Source organism: Papilio xuthus, unplaced genomic scaffold (assembly GCF_000836235.2).
Source record: "Papilio xuthus unplaced genomic scaffold, Pxut_1.1 DF829673.1, whole genome shotgun sequence".
NCBI classification, from domain to species: domain Eukaryota; kingdom Metazoa; phylum Arthropoda; class Insecta; order Lepidoptera; family Papilionidae; genus Papilio; species Papilio xuthus.
In genome coordinates, this window is record NW_013528976.1 from 1 (window position 1) to 22000 (window position 22000).

Sequence of the window (22000 nt, forward strand, 5' to 3'; positions counted from 1 at the left end):
ATATCACCATGATTTGCACATATATTAGGAGCTGTTGCCACAGTTTTATAATTGTCCATTATATTTTCGGCATCTCTCTTCTTAACATCGAAATTATTTAAATCGTTATTTCCTTTATTACCCATATCTTCGATGTTTTCCATGTTTATCCTATTGTTTATATTTAACTTGAATTGAACGAATTTATTTAAAAATGTCGCGATATTAATTGACAATTCATTTGAGTATTGTTCTGAACAAACAGTTGCGGTGAAACATAGAAATAGTATTATTTTCTTCATTACTATTATGTTCGTTTTTCTTTTTTTACGATGATAATTTTAATACGGTTATTATTTCGAGAACTTCGCACTGGTATATTGTAAATGGTGGCAAATGTTTTATTATCATTTGTTTTATACTTTTCATAAGGGAAAATAATACGTTTAATTTTGATTTAGGTAATTGTGGTTTACTTATGAGTCAAATTTTAATTCGTAACTTCAATTTTGTCCTCATTAATATTATAAAATAGCAGTCGCCCGCGACTCCATTCGTGTGGATATATTAAACTTAATTAGTGTAGCCCACCAATCCATCCATCCACATCACATCCATCTAAACATTCACATTTATAATATTAGTAAGTTAAATAAAAAGCAACTCTTCAAGACATAAATTCGAATACTATGTACCCTATGTCCGTCTCCTGGCTCTAAGCTACCTCCTCACCAATTTTTAGGCATATCGGTAAAGCCGTTCTTGAGTTATAAATAGTGTAACTAACACCACTTTCTTTTATATATATTTAAAACTATCTGTCGCCCGCGACTCCGTCCGCGTGGATATATGAAAAACTTAATTAGTGTAGCCTATGTGTTCTTTCAGACTATGTTCTATACGTATGCCAAATTTCATCGAGATCCGTTCAGCCGTTTTAGAGATATCTTCAAACACCCATCCATCAATCTATGATTGTTGTTTGAAGGTATCTTCGGAACTGAGGGCATCAGTGGCTCAGGGGTTAATGCACTTGACTTGTAATCTGCATGTCTTGGGTTCGAATCCCGCCATGTGACTGGAAGAACACACATATCGCGCGGACGGAGTCGAGGGCGATAGCTAGTTTAAGGATAAATGAGAGACATAAATACTTATTTCCTACTACACGTGTCCCAAAGTTCAACGATAAGCTGGTTATGATGTACAGCCAGGACATTAACTATACGAGGAAACATATTTAAAAGATCCAACTCTTTTTGTTTAACATACATTAACTTTTTTATATCTTACTTCTTACTTATATTATAAATGTGAATGTTTAGATGGATGGATAGAGTTGTCAAACTAATATATCTTAAATAGACGCATAGATATAATCATCATTACACTATATGTGGGTCTCAGAGTCTACCCTAAGTGAGGCTATGTGATAGTGAATGTTGTTCAAGCGCGGGTTGACTTCACTCTTATGTTTGACTTTCTCAGATATATGCATCGCGATGTTTTCCTTCACCGCAACGTCGGATAAATGTACATATGTAAATTAAAATACAAGACCTTCAGATTACATGTCAACTGATCGACAGACGCTCCTTCAACAATATAGCTATTACATTTAGCTATCGCCCGCGACTCCGTCCGCGTGGAATGAAAAAAATCTTAATTAGTTACCCGCAATTATTCGCGTTTTTCTCACCTTTTAAACCTTCCGTATACCTCCACGAACATTTCGAGACCAAGATATGAGAAATCCGTTTAGTTCTCGAGTTTTAGCGAGACTAACGAACAGCAATTGATTTTTATATATAGATAAATGTATGATAAGCAAGTTTATAACTCATCGTTCGATTAAAGTAATACGCGGGCTTGTCAGATCCTTTATTTAAATAGTCAAAGTTTATACATTGAAATACAAAACAACTTAAATTGTTTTGACTAAGAATGTAATTGAATCTAACCACGTAATTTCTTTTGGGGGAAAACATTACAATAGGAATGTTGTTTGTTTAACTGTGTATTCCTTTCAGCCATTATTCTTTGTATCGATTTAAGGACAAACAAAGCCACGTCTAAGTATATGTATGTATACTAAGACGTGGCTTTGTGGCAGCCGTTACTATTTTTGACTTTTTTTCTATTTTTTTTTAACTTGTAATTATGCAAGAAAAAATGTGTTTTGACAGAAATATTTACGAGTTTAAAAAGATTTTAAACTAGCTTTAGCTCGCGACTCCGCGCGATATTATAATAAACTTAATTAGCAGACTGTGTTATACATCTATGATAAATTTCATCAAGATCCGTTCATTTGTTCTGGAGATATCTTCAAGTTAACATCCATCTAAATATTCGCATTTAAAATATTAGTAAGACAAGCTGTCGCCAGCGACTCTGTCCGAACGGTATTAAAAAAAACTTTATAAGTAGCCTATGTGTTCTTCCAGACTATGTTCTACATCTATGACAAATTTCCGCGAAATCTATGCAACCGTTCTAGAGATACCTTCTAACAAACATACATCTAAACATTCACGTTTATAATATTAGTAAGAAGTAAGAAAATATTAGTAATTTCGTAAAATTCATATGTTATGGAATCCTAACAGATTGTCTTTTTTAATATCATTACGTGACAAACGAGCGAGCGATCACCTGAAATCGCTGAAATAGAGAAGTGACCGTTGCCCATAGACATACGCAATTGCATATGCGTTGCCTACCTTTAATCGACGGAAGAGAGGATGCACAGAAAGAAAATATTTTCCCTTCATATGCATCCTCTCAACCGGAAAGTTCACTTACACTTCCCATTCTTTCCTTATAAGAAAAAGGGTGGGAAGGGAGAGGACTAAATTAGGCCTCCGGGACGCACACTCATCAGACTGTACGCGGAATTGCTTCCACTTCACGCGTGTCTTCTGTATGGTCGTGGTATTTCATCGGGCGAGCCGGGACAATTCGTGCGAAGATGTTAAAGCGGGCTCTACCACTGTTAAATGTCAATATATACATGTTGGTATTTGCAAAAACAATTATATTAGTCTTAGTAATAAGATAAATGGAAAATCCATTAATAGTTCTATGTTGACAGATCACCCTGGTGTACAGAAATCGTTACCTACAGACGATTTGTTTCAATTTGCTACTAATTTGTAAAGGCAGGAGTATGTTAGGGTAACATGGTATATTGGATAACTCAAAAACTACAGAATAGTTTTTAATGTTTAAAAAAATAGGACCAAATAATCTTTAGAATAAAGAATGATGAAAATTAGATAACTAAGGGGCTGAGTTATCGATGAAAAATACATACCTCCTTGTTTTTGAAGAGTTAAAATGGGAAATAATTTTGCTAATATTATGAGTGATATAGATGGGTTTATTTGAAGGTATCCCTAGAACAGCTTCATGGATCTCGCTGAAGATTGACATAGATGTAGAACACGTAGGCCACTAATTAAGTTTTTTTTAATTTCGCGCGTTCGGAGTCGCGGGCGGTAGCTACTTAAACTCTGCGACCTAACTGATTTGACCTTTCAAAGTCTTTGAAATAGAAATACTAATATTCTTATACATGTAAGAGATCTGAAATTTATAGTTATTTATAACTTTAAAAAAGAATAAATGTTTGGGAGTTAAATCATTACATTAATTGTTAAGTGTTGATAAATCATAGTTAAACTAGCTATCAACCGTGTTTCCGTCCACGCGGAAAAAAAAAAACTTAATAAGTAGTCTATGTGTTCTACCAGACTATGTTCTACATCTATTATAAATTTCAGCAAGATCCGTTAAGCTGTTCTGGAGATATCTTCAAACATATAAACAATTGCATTTATTTTTTTTAAGTAAAATGTTACGATACGTAAAACCCCAATCTCCCCTTTTCATTAAATTCGCCTCCATACTTTTAGAATAGTATAAAAGGGTAGCTAGAGCCGATTTTCTTCAGTTACATTCAAGACATTGGTAAAAGGGATTTTCTTAAGAACTTAAATAAAAATGTTTTCGATAGTAAAAGATTTTTATCTCTGCTTAACGCTTTTTATCTTGTATAGTTTAATGTTAATATCGTGTGAAGAAATAAAGGTAAGTTACTTTAGTTAATAGCTCAGGGATTTGACACTTGACTTGTAATGCAAGTCCTGTGTTCGAATCCCGCTATACCAATGTGTTCGATTTATCCGACGTTATGGTGAAGGAAAACATCGTGATGCACGTATCTGAGAAATTCAAAGATATGTGTGAAGTCTTGCACTGGACTAGCATTCACTGTCACATAGTCTCACTTAGGGTAGACGCTGAGATCTTCAGTGGGGACTTATAGTTGATGCTCATGATCATGATATAGCTGTTGCCCGCTACTTTGTCCACGCGGAATTAAAAATAAATATAATTAGTAGTATATGTGTTCTTCCAGACTATGTTCTACATCTATGACAAATTTCTACGAGATTCATGCAGGCGTTATCTTATATCTTTAAATGAGCAATTCTTGTATATATATCATTGGAATCTCGGAATCGGTTCCAAAGATTTTCATAAAATGTAGTATATAGGTGGTTTCGGGGGCGATAAATCCATCTAGCTAGGAATTATTTTTAAAAAAAGGTCATTTTATTCATGTTTTATCGATAATCAACTTAAACATAAACTTAACTTTTTCTATCGGTAAGATCGAACAATATTATTCATATTTCATCATTTTATTACTAATTCGTACTTAAATATAATTTCCAAAAAACACAATTTAAAAAAAAAAAATACCGAGCAAAGGTCGGTCATCCAGGTACTGGTTTTAAACCGCGACATCGTCTGCGCGGAATTAAAAAAAACCTAGCAATAAATAAAGTCTATGTCAATTGGAGATAGTGAAGCTTCACAACAGTGAAAGTATTTTTCAAATCAGTTTAATAGTTTTTGAGTCTATTCAATAAAAACAAACAAATTATTTTTTCTACATATTAACATCATTATGTTTAGCTCATGTCCCCACTGAGGAGCTCGGAGCCTACACTAAGTTAGTGATTAGGTCATAGTCAACCACGCTGGTCAAGTGCGGATTAACTTCACACATATGTTTGATTCTTCGCAGATATATGCAGCATCACGATGTTTTCCTTCACTGTAACACATTGATAGATAGCAGGATTCGAACCCAGGACCTGCATTACAAGTCAAGTGCTTAAACCCCTGAGCCAGCGACGTTTTCATATATGTAATGTATCGAAAAATATTAATGCAGTTTTGTTTATATTGAAAACAATACGTAATAGTTTTCAATATAAACGAATGGGGAAATTCGGTGACACATTTATTTTAATGTCATAGTTTATTTAAATCATATTTAGTTTTCGTTTAGTCATATTAAAATTAAGTTTTTGATACGTTACGTCATCACACTTTTCCTGTAGTGTTCAATCCTTTATAATCTTTATATATATAATTCTTCTGTGAGTGTGTATGTCACTGAACTTCTCTCAAACGACTCGAGCGATTTTGATGACATTTTTGTGTGTGTTCAAGGGGATCTGGGAATGGTTTAGATTCACAATTTTCTCCGCTGGACAATGTTTTTTTAATTAATTTTTAATTTATTAGTAGTTGTTGATTTTGGAATGTTTTACATTGGATCCGACAGACGGCGCTACCATCGCATTGTCAAATTGTCAACGTCTGTCGGGTCCGCTAGTCTTTATATATAATTCTTCTGTGAGTGTGCATGTCACTGAACTTCTCTCAAACGACTGGAGCGATTTTGATGAAATTTTTGTGTGTGTTCAAGGGGATCTGGGAATGGTTTAGATTCACAATTTTGTCCGCTGGACAATGTTTTTTTAATTATTTTTTTAATTTATTAGTAGTTGTTGATTTTGGAATGTTTTACATTGGATCCGACAGACGGCGCTACCATCGCAGTGTCAAATTGTCAACGTCTGTCGGGTCCGCTAGTCTTATATATATAATTCTTCTGTGAGTGTGTATGTCACTGAACTTCTCTCAAACGACTGGAGCGATTTTGATGAAATTTTTTGTGTGTGTTCAAGGGGATTTGGGAATGGTTTAGATACACAATTTTCATCAAATATTAACTTCATATTAATTTATTCAAATTAAAGACTTGTAGACAGGACAACGTCTGTCGGGTCCGCTGGTAATATTATAAATGCTAAAGTAACTCTATGTCTGTCTCTATGTCTCGCTTTCACGCAAAAACTACTGAACAGATTTAAATGAAATTTGGTACATAGATAGTCTGGAACCTGGGGTAGGACATAGGCTACTTTTTAACGCGAAAAATAGGTTGGAAGGGGGTGAAAAGGGGGTTGGAAATTTGTATAGAAATATTTTGGCAGATAGAAGCTCAAAACTTATTTTTTAGGCTGTTAATCATATGTATATAAAAGAAAGTCGAGTTAGTTACACTATTTATAACTCAATAACGTCTTTACCGATATGACTGAAAATTGGTGAGGAGGTAGCTTAGAGCCAGGAGACGGACAAAGGATACTATTTATTCATTTTTTTCGAATTTATGCCTTGAAGAGTTGCTTATTATTTAACTTACTAATATTATAAATGCGAATGTTTAGATGGATGTGATGTGGATGGATGGATGGGTGTTTGAAGATATCTCTAAAACGGCTGAACGGATCTCGATTAAATTTGGCATACGTATAGAACATAGTCTGAAAGAACACATAGGCTACACTAATTAAGTTTTTTTTATATATACACGCGTACGGAGTCGCGGGCGTCAGCCAGTTTGATATAAATAAATATGACATTCTATGTTTGTTAAATGTTACTCTCAAGGGTGCAAAATAATAATAGGGGATGAAAATTTGAGAAAGTATTATAATACGTATAAAACTGAAAATAACTTTCTGTTAGTCACATGATTGTTGCGCGTCAGTTCCATACATTTTTGAAGTTCGATATCGGTCTTGTAATAAAAATTTGTTTGAAGTTATCTCCAGAACGGCTAAATGAATCTCGCTGAAATTTGTCATACATATAGAACATAGTCTGGAAGAACACATAGGCTAATAATTAGTTTTTTTTAATTCCGCGCGAACGGATTCGCGGTCAACAGCTAGTATTTAATACTAATTTAATTATTAACTCGCTTTGTAGCGAAACTATTTTCTAACCCCGAAAGTCGGCCATGATATTTGACGTTTTTTGTCAAGGTGTTTATTTGAAATTTAAAATTAACATTTCTCTTTACAGGAAGAAACATTGGATAGAGGTGCACATAGCGATAGAAATGGTCTATGGTTTGGACCTCGACTTGGTAAAAGATCGCTTGCTCTATCATCTGAAGACAACAGGTAAGTAACTCTATAACCCCTTCTTATCTTTAACAACTGTGAAAGAATACGTCCCCATTGAGGGGCTCGGAGCCTACCCTAAGTGGTAATAAGGTCATAGTCAACCACGCTGGTCAAGTGCGGGTTGACTTCACATATACCTTTGACTTTCTTAGATATGTGCAGCATCACGATGTTTTCCTTCACTGTAAGAACGTCGGATAAATGTACATGTGTAAATCGAAAATCAAAAAACACATTGGTACATGACGGGATTCCAACCCAGGACCTGCAGATTACAAGTGCTTTAACTGATTCACCGACGCTCGTGAAAATTGTGAAAACAGAAAACAATGGCGTTAAAAGACTCATTATTACGACTTTCTAACTCGAGTGAAATTCCGGCTATTTTTAGTACATGTCAAATATTACAGTGTAAGCTAAAGGTAGCAAAAAATTAAATCGTATTAGGTATAAGGACTTCCCCGTCTTACTTCTTACAAATAATATAAATGCAAATGTTTAGATGTATGTCTGTTAGAAGATATCTCCAGAACGCCTCAACGGATCTTGTTGAAATTTGTCATAGATGTAGAACATAGTCTGGAAGAACACATAGACTACTATTTAAGTTTTCAATTCTTTGCGGACGAAGTCGCGGACGACAGTTACTTCGTCTATATTTTGCGCTTTTCTTATTTAAAGTGTTTAATAATTTTGATGTTTGACCATCTTGTGTTTCGTTTGCTATCGTCAGTTTTCCGTCAAAATATTTGAACGTGAGTATTGTTTTTTAAATATTAAAAAATTCCAGCCAAAAGTTCCTCCGATTATTGGAAGCAGCGGATACCTTGAAGTATTATTACGATCAGTTACCGTTTTACGAATCTCAAGTGGACGAGCCGCAGAAAGGTAATTTTGTCATCATCGTCAGCTTACTATACGTCCCCACCGAGGGGCTCGGATCGTACCCTAAGTTAAGGGTGATTAGGCCATAGTCAACCACGCTGGCCAACTGCGGGTTGGTTGACTTCACACATATCTTTGAATTTCTTCTCAGATATGTGCACAGGTTGCATCACGATGTTTTCCTTCACCGTAAGAACGTCGGATAAATGTACATATGTGAATCGGAAATCGAAAAACACATTGGTACATGGCGGGATTCGAACTCAGGACCTGCAGATTGCAAGTCAAGTGCTTAACCACTGAGCCACCGACGCTTTATTAAATTATAGTTAAAATAAATTACTTCTTTTAGTTATCAAGAAAGTTATTTTCACACCTAAATTGGGTCGTAGTTTGGAAAGGAACGAAGAGAAAAGGGGTTACGAAAATGTAGAGTTCACTCCACGACTTGGTAGACGAGTTCCTGATTCTGCAACGACACCTGAACAAGAAATGTAAGTTGTATTCTTCTTCTTCTTCGTATTCTTCATTACTGAAGGTCGTGCTTGTCCTGGTACGCTTCAACGGCCGTGTCGACCAGCTGCCTCCACGCCGTCCTGTCTTCGGCTTGTCTCAGGGCAGTCGTGATATTAAGTCCCAATATAGCCTGCACTTGGTCGGACCAGCGAGTAGGTGATCGACCCCGTGACCTTTTACCCTCTATCTTTCCGACCACAACCAATTTGTCTAAATTGTCGGGGTTTCTCCGGGCAATATGTCCAAAGTATCCTAGGACTCGTCGGTAGCATGTAGTGGCTAGTAGGTAGTAAGTTGTATATTGGAAAGAAAATTAAACAAACAATTTGAAACAAAGAAAAGTACAGTTAGCTTAGAGAATATGTGACGATTGTCAAAATTAGTATGACAATTTTAGTGTACTTTATGCCCGGTAGTGTTAAATCTTTACTAATATTATAAAGCGGAAGAGTTTGTTTGTTTAAACGCGCTAATCTCAGGAACTACTGGTCCGATTTGAAAAATTATTTTTTTGTTGGATAGTCCATTTATAGAGGAAGGCTTTAGGCTATATAACATTACGCTGCGACCAATAGTTTTTTTAATTCCGCGCGGACGGAGTCGCGGGCGACAGCTAGTTCTGCGTAAATTGTAATGTTTTTTTTTAATAGCAAAGCGCTAAACCCGTAGTCATACGCAATTGCAGATGCGTTGCCTACCTTTAATCAACGGAGGAGCGACACAGAAAGAGAATATTTTCCCTTCCCATGCATTTCATCCGGAAAATTCACTTCTACTACCCATTCTTTACTTATAAGAAGTGAGGGAAGGGACAAGGGACTAATTTAGGTCTCCGGTACCACATTTATCAGACGACTAGTGGAATTTCTTACATTCCACGCCTTCCATCTGTGTGCTAGGCCAACTAAACAGGAGGGCGGGGAATCCCGAACCTGCATTGCACGGTGTCGTCTTTGAGGACCACCTACTCATTGGGGGCGCATTGAGGAGCCCTATTCTCGGGCTGGTCAGTGGGGCGTCGCGGTGGTTAGTTAACACGATCCCGTGGCGTCCCACATTATGGGTATGAGGGAACAGAGGGGTTTAGTGGGTATGCTCCCATTCGGGGAGAGAGGCCAACTAAACAGTCTAGTTATGTTGATTTTGGTTTATTGCCTTTTATCTGTTCATTTTAATGTCTTATTGCTTTATTTTTAACAGTTCTGGTCGTGATCGAGTTGATATCAGATCTGAATATTTCTCACCGAGATTGGGACGCACAGTACACTTTTCTCCACGTCTTGGCAGGGAGCTGGCATATGGTAATCTAACATTATAAATGCGAATGTGTAGACCAGTGGCTCTCAAACTTATTTTCTCTACTCTACTGTCCACTTTGAGAATAAATATTTTTTTAGCGCCCCCCATATTTTCACATATTTAAAAACCACTATAACTTCAAATTAAATTAAATTAATTATTGTGACCTATATATGTATATTAACGGAGAATTCTAAACGAAACTTTTACTATAACCCGCAACTTGAGACCTGCAGCGCCCACAAGGGGGCGATATCCCCCACTTTCGGAAAGGCTGGTTTAGATGTATATTAGAAGGTATCTCCAGAACGGCTGCATAGATTTCGCTGAAATTTGTCATAGATGTAGAACATAGTCTGGAATAACACATAGACTATTAACTTGTTTTTTAATTCCGCGCAAACGGCGACTGACATCTAGCAATAAACATAAAGTTTTCTACCGATAGATGGCGTTTTCATTCAATTGTAATGTTTAATCTGTGTCAATAGATGGCACTGTTTTTTTATGATTACTTGAATCCATTCAAGTCCTATAAGTGAAAACTTTTGGACAGTTTGAAGCTTGATTAAGGAAGCTTTTACTGCGTTCAACATGAAAGTACCCGTTGTAGATATTATTGGCTGACAACTGACGCCTATGAATTTAATTTTATTATTCACAGAACTTTATCCTGAGAACATCAGAGTGGCAAGAAGTGTTAACAATACTAAATCGAATTAACCACAAAGAAGATTAAAAAGGACGACGTAAAACAGAAGAGAGATAGAGACATGTTTAACGAAATGGCATTTGATAATTTAAAGCATATATAATATGTTTTGGACTAAGTACAACTTAAGTCATATTAAGTTATAAATAAATGATCTCATATTATCTTATCTTTTTATTTGTCTACCAGGAACACATAAGTCAAATTAGATTTTGATAGCTCACTAACGCCCCCCAATCTTATATCTTTAAATGAGCAATTCTTGTATATATATATAATTGAAATCTCGGAATCGGCTCCAACGATTTTCATAAAATTTAGTATATAGGAGGTTTCGTGGGCGATAAATCGATCTAGCTAGGAATCATTTTTAGAAAATGTCATTTTATTCGTGTTTTGTCATTTTATTCGTGTATTATCGATCGAACATAAACTTAACTTTTTCTATCGGTAAGATCGAAAAATATTATTCATATTTCATCATTTTATTAGTAATTCGTACTTAAATATAATTTCCAAAAAAAAAAACAATTAAAAAAAAAATAGTGATAAAAAGCATAGTTATGTTAAGCGTCAATAGCCTAATGGTTAAGGGTACGGATTTCCGATCACGAGGTCGGGCGTTCGAATCCCGTCATCCGACTATTGTCGTAAATCATATCCTAGCACGAGCATAGAGCTTAGTTGGAATGGTAAAAGAAATATTAGTAAATTTACAAAAAAATCTGCTTATATTTAATTTAAAAAAATCGTGTGTCTAAGATAGATTGGTTTGACAATTCACTAGATATGGTTTGAGTAAAATCTATTAAAAATTATTTCGATTTTCGATGGTTTTTTCTTATATCATAAGGTGGCAAACGAGCGAGCGTCTACCTGAAATCGCTGAAATAGCGAAGTGATTACCCATAGACATACGCAATTGCATGCGTTGCCTACCTTTAATCGTCGGAGGAGAGGATGCACAAAAAGAAAATATCTTCCCTTTCCATGCATCCTCGCATCCGGAAAGTCCACTTTCACTTCCCATCCTATCCTTATAAGAAAAAAGGTGGGAAGGGAGAGAAGACTAAATTAGGCCTCCGGGGCGTACACTCATCAAACGAAACGCGGAATTGCTTCCACTTTACGCCTGTCTTCTGTGTGGTCGTGGTATTTCACCGGGCGAGCCGGGCCGATTCGTGCGAAGATGTTAAAGCGGGTTCTACCACTGTTAAATTTTAACTGTATTGTTTTTTTTATTATATGGCATTCAATGCCCATGTAGGTTTTATATATTTTCTGACAGAACTAACCGACGAACGCCTCTAACTGGCCTGGATAAGCTTGTCGCAGTAATAAAACTTATATTGTTTAAATCATAAAACGAAATTCAATAACATAATTTCGATTAAAATCCATTGCGTTGAAAAAACAAAGAAATGACTACTGCATGGCTTTTTGTTTTCACTTCAGGAATAATCGAAATTTAAAAAAATATATATTTTAAATTTTAATTGTATATAATTATTTTTTTGAATTAATCTTGTTTTATTTAAACATAAATGATGCTAAAAATACAAAAGGTAAGAAATATAATTTTAAATTAATACATAGATTTGAGTTTACAACGTATATTACGACATATTGCGAGGAGCCTCTTATCTCATAAATTAAAAGTACAGTTAGCAAAACAATTTTGAAATTAATAATTATTTTATTAATTTTTTATCTGTATTTAGCGATTTAAGCGTACATTATAACTTGAAATAAATCATACAAGTATAATAATAACATAAACATAACATAATAATACTACCCACTGTACATTATCTCTGTCTCATGAACTCTGTTAGAGTTAAGCTCACATGTACATCACAGTATTTCTATGTAATTTTACAAACTTTAAACTGTCTATAGAGGTTAAATAAATCTATATATATAAAAGAAAGTGGTGTTAGTTACACTATTTATAACTCAAGAATGGCCTTACCGATATGCCTGAAAATTGTTGAGGAGGTAGCTTAGAGCCAGGAGACGGACATAGGATACTGTTTATTCATTTTTTTCGAATTTATGCCTTGAAGAGCTGCTTTTGTATTTAACTTAATAATATTATAAATGCGAATGTTTAGATGGATGTGATTTGGATGGATGGATGGGTGTTTGAAGATATCTCTAGAACGGCTGAACGGATCTCGATTAAAGTTGGCATACGTATAGAACATAGTTTGAAAGAACACATAGGCTACACTAATTAAGTTTTTTTATATATCCTCGCGGACGGAGTCGCGGGCGACAGCTAGTAATTAAATAATATTAGTCATTCCCATCAGATTAGTGATTATATTACCGCAGACTTCTACTTAAGCTTGCCACTCTCTTCTATTGTAAGTCATCATCCACTTCAGCTGTTTGTCTAATTTCGTCCTCGTCAAGTAATTAAAAAATTAATAATATTTAATTAGTTTTTTTTTCTTGTATTTAGTAAATAGACGGTGGAACAACATTATGCAATTACTAAATGATAATCAAAACAATAAATAAAAGAAAATAAGAGATGATTTTATTATCTACACCAACATTAATATGTAAGTTTTTTATATTTTACAATATTTTGTTTTACAATTTAACGTAAAAACATATTGTCTTTGAAGTCCCTACCTCCTAAGGTATCGTATGAGACGTAAAACCCATATTATATTATAATATCAAAATTTAAATGCGTAAATAAATAGTTGGCTATTTAAAAAATCGTTTTACTTTTGAGTTTGAATTATGAAGTTGATAATACTTAAGATGCTTTAGAGAAAAAAAGAAAAAAATGTTTACCAAACATTAAGATATTAGTCTGACAGAGATAGTATTTAGTAATCGTATACATATATATAGAAGTTTATTTCGCATAGAAACTTATTCTCATCTCTTATTTTCAGACGGCATCTTTATTATAACAAAATGTATAAATAGTTATATTCTACTGACAGCAAATTTAGGTGACTTTAGAGTTATGGCGAAGAAAATAATCCAAGGTAATGTAGCAGAAATACTAAGCAAGGTAATATCGATTACAAACGAACAGAGTATAAAAGATGTATCCAGTGACAAAAGCGATTATCTCGATGATTACAAATCAATTAATTTAAGAAGATCATTTAAAACTGGCAACTCTGAAACTGAAGAAAGCGAAGAAGAAATCATAGAAGAAGCTAATAGATATGTCATAGAACAACTAGGAAAACATATAAAAGAAAGAGTTATTGATGATTTAGTGACGAAATTTTTAAGAAACAAATTTAACATTGACCGTACATCTAATACACAAAAAGGTAACATTCGTAACACAGAAAAGAAACTACAATATCACAAAAAATCAAACATTAAATATAACAGATATGATAATATCAAAAAATCAACGGAAACATCAATGGAAAGTGAACAATTGCAAAATAAGCGTTGGAAAGGTAAAAATTACGCTAAAAATTTCAATAATGAAGTAAAAGAAATACTTCTGAAAAGAAAACAACCAGAAAATAAGCCAACACTTAATCCAAATGAATTAAAAAGACCTCGCTATACAATAAAAAACAGTGTTAGAAATAGACAAGTAAAAGGTAACGAGATATTCGTAATTTTACAACCTAAACTCGATTCTACTGAGAAAAATACTCAAGATATTAAACATGAGAGAAAAGAAAAAAACAAAATAACTGAACGTGATAAAACCAAAACAACAACTACAAGAAAATTTAGATTTATTAAAAAAACAAGAAAAGAACACGTAACACCACAGTTAAGTAATAAAGCAAAAGAAACTCATAAGAAAACAAACACATCAGATGTTATTTATGAAAAAATTAAACTAAATACGAATTACGATAACAATGATTCCGAAAAAGATGAAAAGATAAAAGAGGCAAAAGATAAAAGAATCAAAAGTAACTTTGAGGGTACAAAAGATAAAGTAAAATTTAGCAAAGAATCCGACGTAGTTAAAGCTATTACAAGTTATTTATGGGTTGATGGTGAAGACGATGATATACAAGAGAAAGAACCAAATGAAGGTAACAGTAAAGAATTATCCTCACGTATAATAAAATCTAAAAAGAAACGTAAACAAACTACACCATATAATTACGAAGTATCACCAACTTTGGTAGAAAAATATGATTTTGCCGAACCAATACCAGAAAAAGACAGAATAAGGGAAGTTATAAAAACTATAAGAAAACCACCATCTCGAATAAATAAGAAACAGAAAGCTATTTAACTTTAAATAAAATTATTTGTATAAATAAAATTAATGTTTGTTTGTCCATCCATTCCTTAACCACTGGATAGATTTAGATGAAATTTTAGCAAGAAATTTGGACACTATAAGAAATTTATTCTAATATTAGCTGACGACTGCGACTCCGTCCGCGCGTTATTAAAATTAAACTTAATTAGTAGACTATGTGTTCTTCCAGACTATGGCCTACATTTATGCAAAATTTCAACGGGATCCATACAACCGTTCTGAAAATATCTTCTAACATACATCCATCCTAACATTGACATTTTAATATTAGTGGTAAGATTTTCCAATAACAATATACCGTTAGAATAGTATTTCAAATTTAAATAAAAAATTACTAGTATTTTATTTATTGAAGGATATTAAGATAAAAATAATGTTAAATATTTCTTTTTTGTTAACTCTACTTGTTTATATAAATTCAAGAAATACGTCACAAAATGGCGTCGATTCATACGCATTTAATTTTGAACTGTTCCGAAACGAAAATTAAAGCTATATTGAAGCACAAAGGTAAAGCTATAAAATTCCTCTGGATGCTTTGATTTAGGGTAATTTTTCTTAATCTTTTCATTTAAAATACAAAAGGTTTGGGAAATCGACTCTGGATTAGACTTGTATGTAACATTTAATATAGGTTATCTGTCGTAGATTAGTTAGGATCAAAAATACTAATGGAAAGAATTGCTATTCAAAATTTGCAGGAGTAAACGGAACATTTCCTTTGTGTAAATATTGAGTTTGATTTAAAGTTATTTTATTTTATATTTAAATAAAATGGCAAACCACAAAATATTTCATATATTTGATATAAAAGGCATAAAAAAAACAATTACTATTGCAAACAAAATGTCGATTCTTTTACTCCTAACGTTTTGCAAGCAAATATTTGGTAATGATCAAATAATTTTAAAAATACCTAAAGAAACGGATCAAATTAATCCAATTAACTTTTATATCTTTAACGAGAAAGGATTGAAAAAGATATCGGCTCATAATCTGATGGATAATGGAAAAAAATCTGCACACGTCAACTACAGACCAATGTTTGACAGGCAGATAAAAAAGGTAAGGAAATACCCAATTAATGGTCTGTCTGTTAGACAAATATAATCTTTATTAGGAAAAGTATTTAAAATATAAATTATTTATGGATATCCAGTTTTATTTTATTCTCTATTCAATCTGAAATTAGGATAAAATCCTAGTCTTAACTTACAAAATTCTCGTGTCACCATGTTAGTTACCATATTCCTCTTGTACAGCTAGACAGATTTTTATACGATTTTATATGCATATTCAGTAGGTCTGAAAATCGGTTAGAATAATTTTTTAATCTCACGCAGACGGAATCGCGGTCGACAACTAGTTGTTATATAAGTTTGACGTGTAATCATAAATAATTTTTTGAAATGTCCCTTTATATTGTAAACTAGCTGTCGCGTGATTAAAGAAAGGTTCCTAGAGGGTTTCCATTATTCGAATTTTTCACGCCTTAAAAACCATCTTTGAACTTCAACGAACATTTAAAAAAAAGAATTGGCCAAATTGGTCCAGGCGTTGTTGAGTTATGCGCTTACCAACACATTTAGAGCTTAATTTTTATATTATAGATTAAAACACTGAGGAAATTCATCTGTTCAAAAGGCAAAGGGAAGCCTTTTTACTGACTTTTGTGGTCTGAATTAAAAGTTGTCTATTCTTTATATAATCTGTGGCCTAAGTAATGTTAATAAAAATACAAGCGTTTGACAGAAGGATCATAAGGAAAAATTAAAGACGGGGAACTAAATTAAATAGTAGCTTTTCATTTTGAAACAATCCATATTTTTTATTATTGTTTTTTATGCGTTTCAAATAAAATGAATTCAATGTGATCGATTTAAAAAAACATCGATTGAAAGAAAAAAATTAAACTACTTTAACAATATCTGTTTTGTTTACTCTACTTTTATTGGATTTGAGAGCTATGACGTCACAAAATGGCGCGTATAGAACATTTATTGGAAACACACAGTAACAAATTTTTTACAATAGTTGTAAAGTGGTCAGGCTGAAACTAAGAATTTGGCGTTGTCGTAAATTGTTTATATCTTGACACTTTGGCAGTTTTCGTTGAACCTGTATTAAAAAAGTAAATTTTAATTACAAGCTCTAATAATCCAAGGCATCGTAAATATTCTAATACTGGCCATTTTAGTAAATTAGCGAATCACCCATTGAAATGTCATAAAGGTAGACAGCGCGTTTTGACATTTCTATCTGTCATTCCCAAAGACAGAAAACTGTTTGTCAATATCATCGCGAGATAAGTCGCTGTAATTCTCAATATGGCGGAGCAAGTACAGTTGACATATAGTTGCTATGTCTGTACTGAACGAATAGACGACTCCCGTCAACGATTAAAAGTATGCGTCCATTGGCCTGCGACATATTTAGTTTACTTTCCATGATATACCGCTGCGTCCATCCACGCGTTTAGACAAAGGAAACCCGTTCAATCCGTATCTGCGGTGCTTCTACGAGCCAATTGACGCATATATTCAAGGTTATGTGTATGAAGTTCAATGACGTACTAACGCTCTACTCTACCAGCTGTCGCCCGAGACTCCGTCCGCGCGGAATTAAAAATAAGTATTGGTCACAGTAATGTTATATAGCCTAAAGCCTTCCTCTATAAATGGACTATCCAACAAAAAAAATTCAAATCGAACCAGTAGTTCCTGAGATTTGCGCGTTTAAACAAACAAACTCTTCCGCTTTATAATATTAGTAAAGATTAGTTTTGAAAATTTACGTTGCCTTGTGTACGAAGGTCTTTAGTTATTATAAATATTGAAATATGGTATATAAAGTGACATGATCAAAAAGGGAGTGAAGACTGGAATAAGGTATAGGTTAGGTTAGCCCCCAAATGAGTCAGGAGACTGGGAGATGATTTCTAGGTTATAATATTAATATAGATATTTAATTTACCTGTATATTGCGATGTTACGGTACAAGCTGGTCGTATAATACGAGTTTGTTCAATTATTTTCGTCAAATTACGAAAATCTAAATGCCAATTTTCAAACATTTCTCTCATGCTTGCTTTTAAATTACGAAAAGTATGCGCCTTTCCTGTAATTATTTGATACAAGCTGTAGCCCTCAGCTCTGTACGTGCGGATTAAAACTAAATAAGTAGTCTATGTGTTCTTCCAGATTATGTTCTATATGTATGCGATATTTCATCGAAATCCGTTAAGTCGTTTCGGAGATATTTTCAAACAAACATCTATCCATCATTCTGAACTTCCGCATTTATAATATTCGTAAGATGCAAACTGTTAATTGCGTTCTGGCGTTTCTATAGGTTTGGAGAGGTATAGAATGTAGGATAACAAAGGATACATAGAGCCGCATTTAAAAGTATGGAATAACTGTGTAAAAGAGGATATGCGTAGGAAGTGGGTAGACTCGGATATGACGGCTGATAGAGACGTATGACGTAGTACATACTGTGCCGACCCTCGATAGGGATAAGGGCAGGTTTTTTTTTATATCATAAGGTGGCAAACGAGCGAGCGGTCACCTGAAATCGCTGAAATAGCGAAGTGACCATTGCCCATAGACATACGCAATTGCATATGCGTTGCCTACCTTTAATCAATGGAGGAGAGGATGCACAGAAAGAAAATATCTTCCCTTTCCATGCATCCTCTCATCCGGAAAGTCCACTTCCACTTCCCATTCTTTCCTTATAAAGAAAAGGATGGGAAGGGAAAGAGGACTAAATTAGGCCTCCGGGACGCACACTCATCAAACGAAACGCGGAATTGCTTCCACTTCACTTCGCCCGTCTTCTGTGTGGTCGTGGTATTTCACCGGGCGAGCGGGGCTGATTCGTGCGAAGATGTTAAAGCGGGCTCTACCACTGTTATATGACGATGGTTGATGACATAGAGCCGTATTTAGTATTTCCACAAAAAAAAATCTAAGATTGCCGTTACAAAATACACATATTTTTGTTCAATATGGGTATCAAACGAAATGGTTTGACTAGTAGAACTATAATATTACTTGATTTTTTTTATTACCTTTTACTAGTAAATTTATCAAGACCCTTATCGGCATTACATCCCATTGGTAGAGTCGAATTTGTACCTTGCTTATCTGATACATCAACGCGAACACATCCTCTTTAGCGTATGCGCTCATGTTAATGCTTAATAAATGGAACATTCTGAAACAAATTAATTTTTTAACTTCTACAAAGGTAGAGTAAGACTAAAGAATGTCCTTATTGTGTGAAAGATGTGCGTAAGAAGGGAATTCAAATATGACAGCTTACAGAGATGTATGGATGGAGTACAATAGGTTGATATTGATTATATTAATTTAAGCTATGTGTAAAACTGTTTGATCTGCTTATTATCGAAAAATTGAGTCAAAGATCAAACATAAAACTTAGTAAACACAAAAAATCGAGTGAATTGGAACCACACACCAAAAACAAAAGACATATATGTCAAACGACAGTCCTAATTACTCCTTCCAGTTATTAATTCATATGTTTATCTCATTTTAACAGTACTACTTAGAGCATTCAACAATATTTTTCCGTTTAGCCGTCAAGTGGAAGCAATGCCACGTTTCGTCTGATGAGAGTGCGCGGCGGTGGATTAATTTTAGTCCACGTTCTCTTCCCATACTTTTCTTGTAAGCCATCTCGATGGCTGGTATTCCACAACGACGAGATTTTCGCGTAACTTTTTACCTCGCACAGCCGCGTTGTGGAATACATTGTCCTCAGCGGTATTTCCAAACATTTACTACTTTAAAAAAAGACTACGGCCTTCAAGAAAAGAGCGTACACCTTCCTTAAAGGCCGGCAACGCATCTGCGGTTCCTCTGGCGTTGCGGATGTCCATGGGCGTCGGATCAAATATTATTAGGCGATTCGATGCTCGTTTGCCCCCTTCTCCTATAAAAAAAAAGAAAACAAGCTGTCGCCAGAAATTCCGTTTGCCCCGATTTACAAAAAAAAAATAGAAGTGTGTTCTTCCAGACTATCCATGCAATCGTTCTGCAGATATCTTCTTATTTATCCATCTAAACTTGAGCAATTATATTAGAAAGATGGGAAGGAGAAATATCCTCTTTCTGCGCATCGTCTTTTGCGCCGAAAAGAAGGCAATATGCCATATTAAATTAAAAATAATACCTTTCCGGTATTGCATGTTTAATTCCTATTTTAGTCATTTCCATCGGACCTTTCTTTACACCAGTTAAAAAAGGTGTTATTATATCTTGGCATAACGTCCATCTCCAATTTTCGTCTTTATACTGTTCCCCTATAAGCCTTCTATAGAAAATATCCATCGGATTAAGAAATAATTTCTCTTTTTTCTTTGTATTCGCTTGTGATTTTAAAAAAGGTTTTAATCCTTGACGTTTCGCTTGTGGATTACTTTGTTTTGTTACGTTTGTTATTTGTGTTGTTTTAGTTTTAAATTTATACTTCTTATTTGCTCTATTTCTTGTTATTGGCTCGATAAGGAAATCATGATTTTCATAATCGTCACTTGCTTCATCATAGTAATTGAATATTGATGGGTGAGATGCATGTCCATCGTTAAGTAATTTACTTTTCAGTATTGCGATACGTTCTTTCACCGACGGTGTTGGGCTCAAGACGTTGTTTATGAGAGCTGAAATAGATTATAAAAAACGAAATAATTTTTAACTGCCAGTGATTACTGGATCAGTTTCTAGGTCCAATTTAGTCCTCTTTCTCTTCCCAGTCTTTTTCTTATAAGGAAAGGATGGGAAGTGGAAGTGGATTTTCCGAATGAGAGGATGCATGGAAAGGGAAGATATTTTCTTTCTGTGCATCCTCTCCGTCGATTAAAGGTAGGCAACGCATATGCAATTGCGTATGTCTATGGGCAACGGTCACTTCGCTATTTCAGCGATTTCAGGTGGCCGCTCGCTTGTTTACCACCTTATGATTAAAAAAGATTATTGGAGATACATTTTATTGTAACGACAACTGAAAAGAAATCTTTCTTTATTAGTTTATGTATAAAAGCAAATGCGAATTGTCTATAGATAGCGTGCACTTCGCTATTCAAGAAATTCAAGTGACCGCTTGTTCATTTGCAACCTTATATTAAAAAGGTATTATAATAGTAAAAAAATATTGATTTTTAAATATTGTATATTAACAAAACTTACTTAATAAAATAATAATGAAGGTCTTCATGTTAAGTTAGATTTTCATTGTGTTTAGGTTTCTACGATGTTGGATTAAAGTTTTAATCCAAGCGTTAATCAACAAAATCATGTTCAAAACAAAACTGCGATAAAAATTACCTTAATATTGATGTAGTAGCTAACGCCTACGACTTTACCCGTTTGAAATTATTAATTTACTAGCTGTCACCAAAAAAACTTAATTGATAGCCTATGTGTTCTGTAACAAAAGTCCTCAAATGGAAATAATTTTCCCCGTTTTTGCAACATTTTTCACTGACGCTTCGCTCCTATTGGTCGCAGCGTGATGTTATATATCATAAAGCCTTCCTCTATAAATGGGCTATCCAACAAAAAAAGTATTTTTGAAATCGGATCAGTAGTTCCTGAGATTAGCGCGTTTAAACAAACAGACAAACTCGTCCGCTTTATAATATTAGTATGGATAGTCATACCGGTTAATTTCCGACGTTCTTGAAAGGATAACATCGTGATGCTGCACAGGATACAAGCGACTTTTGTCGACTAAAGTACAAACTTGACGAATATGAATTGCGTAGTCACTCATCGACTACAACTTTGCCTAGTGTACGATGAACTTTAGGCGGTAGATAATTCAATTCTTTATTAATAATAAAACACAAAATTGTGAATAGGTTTTATTTATTCTTTCTACCAACCGTGAGCTTACAATATCGAAAATATTTACATTAAAAAAACTGGGATAACATAACTTTTATGTGAATATTTTTATATA

General features: G+C 34.1%; 3 protein-coding genes across 3 annotated transcripts; 2 read left to right on the plus strand and 1 right to left on the minus strand.

Annotated features, from left to right (window-relative positions):
• The first annotated feature begins 3958 nt into the window (after positions 1-3958).
• On the plus strand, positions 3959-10894 carry PBAN (pheromone biosynthesis activating neuropeptide). Its single transcript, XM_013307721.1, has 6 exons — positions 3959-4071; positions 7216-7316; positions 8110-8207; positions 8557-8698; positions 9921-10021; positions 10684-10894. The coding sequence occupies exons 1-6, from the start codon at positions 3985-3987 to the stop codon at positions 10740-10742; spliced, it is 588 nt and encodes a 195-aa protein (XP_013163175.1). The 5' UTR covers positions 3959-3984; the 3' UTR covers positions 10743-10894.
• Positions 10895-13203: 2309 nt separating this feature from the next.
• On the plus strand, positions 13204-15717 carry LOC106113980 (uncharacterized). Its single transcript, XM_013307042.1, has 3 exons — positions 13204-13301; positions 13647-14971; positions 15712-15717. Exons 1-3 carry the CDS (start codon positions 13271-13273, stop codon positions 15715-15717), a joined length of 1362 nt encoding a protein of 453 aa, XP_013162496.1. The 5' UTR covers positions 13204-13270.
• A 1227-nt stretch (positions 15718-16944) lies between these two features.
• Positions 16945-21328, minus strand: LOC106114464 (uncharacterized). The gene is made up of 5 exons (XM_013307699.1): positions 21226-21328; positions 20213-20699; positions 19086-19231; positions 17984-18127; positions 16945-17128 (listed from the first exon to the last, which is right to left on the minus strand). The coding sequence occupies exons 1-5, from the start codon at positions 21251-21253 to the stop codon at positions 17067-17069; spliced, it is 867 nt and encodes a 288-aa protein (XP_013163153.1). The 5' UTR covers positions 21254-21328; the 3' UTR covers positions 16945-17066.
• Between the last annotated feature and the right edge of the window lie 672 nt (positions 21329-22000).

Coding starts and splice junctions, on each gene's coding strand:
- PBAN (XM_013307721.1), top strand. CDS start 3,985: ATGTTTTCGATAGTAAAAGATTTTTATCTCTGCTTAACGCTTTTTATC. Junction 8,699..9,920: donor ACGACACCTGAACAAGAAAT/GTAAGTTGTATT, acceptor TATTTTTAACAG/TTCTGGTCGTGATCGAGTTG. Junction 10,022..10,683: donor TGGCAGGGAGCTGGCATATG/GTAATCTAACAT, acceptor TATTATTCACAG/AACTTTATCCTGAGAACATC.
- LOC106113980 (XM_013307042.1), top strand. CDS start 13,271: ATGATTTTATTATCTACACCAACATTAATAT. Junction 13,302..13,646: donor ATCTACACCAACATTAATAT/GTAAGTTTTTTA, acceptor TCTTATTTTCAG/ACGGCATCTTTATTATAACA.
- LOC106114464 (XM_013307699.1), bottom strand. CDS start 21,253: ATGAAGACCTTCATTATTATTTTATTAA. Junction 20,700..21,225: donor CTTCATTATTATTTTATTAA/GTAAGTTTTGTT, acceptor AATCTATTTCAG/CTCTCATAAACAACGTCTTG. Junction 18,128..19,085: donor GATAAATTTACTAGTAAAAG/GTAATAAAAAAA, acceptor AAATAATTACAG/GAAAGGCGCATACTTTTCGT.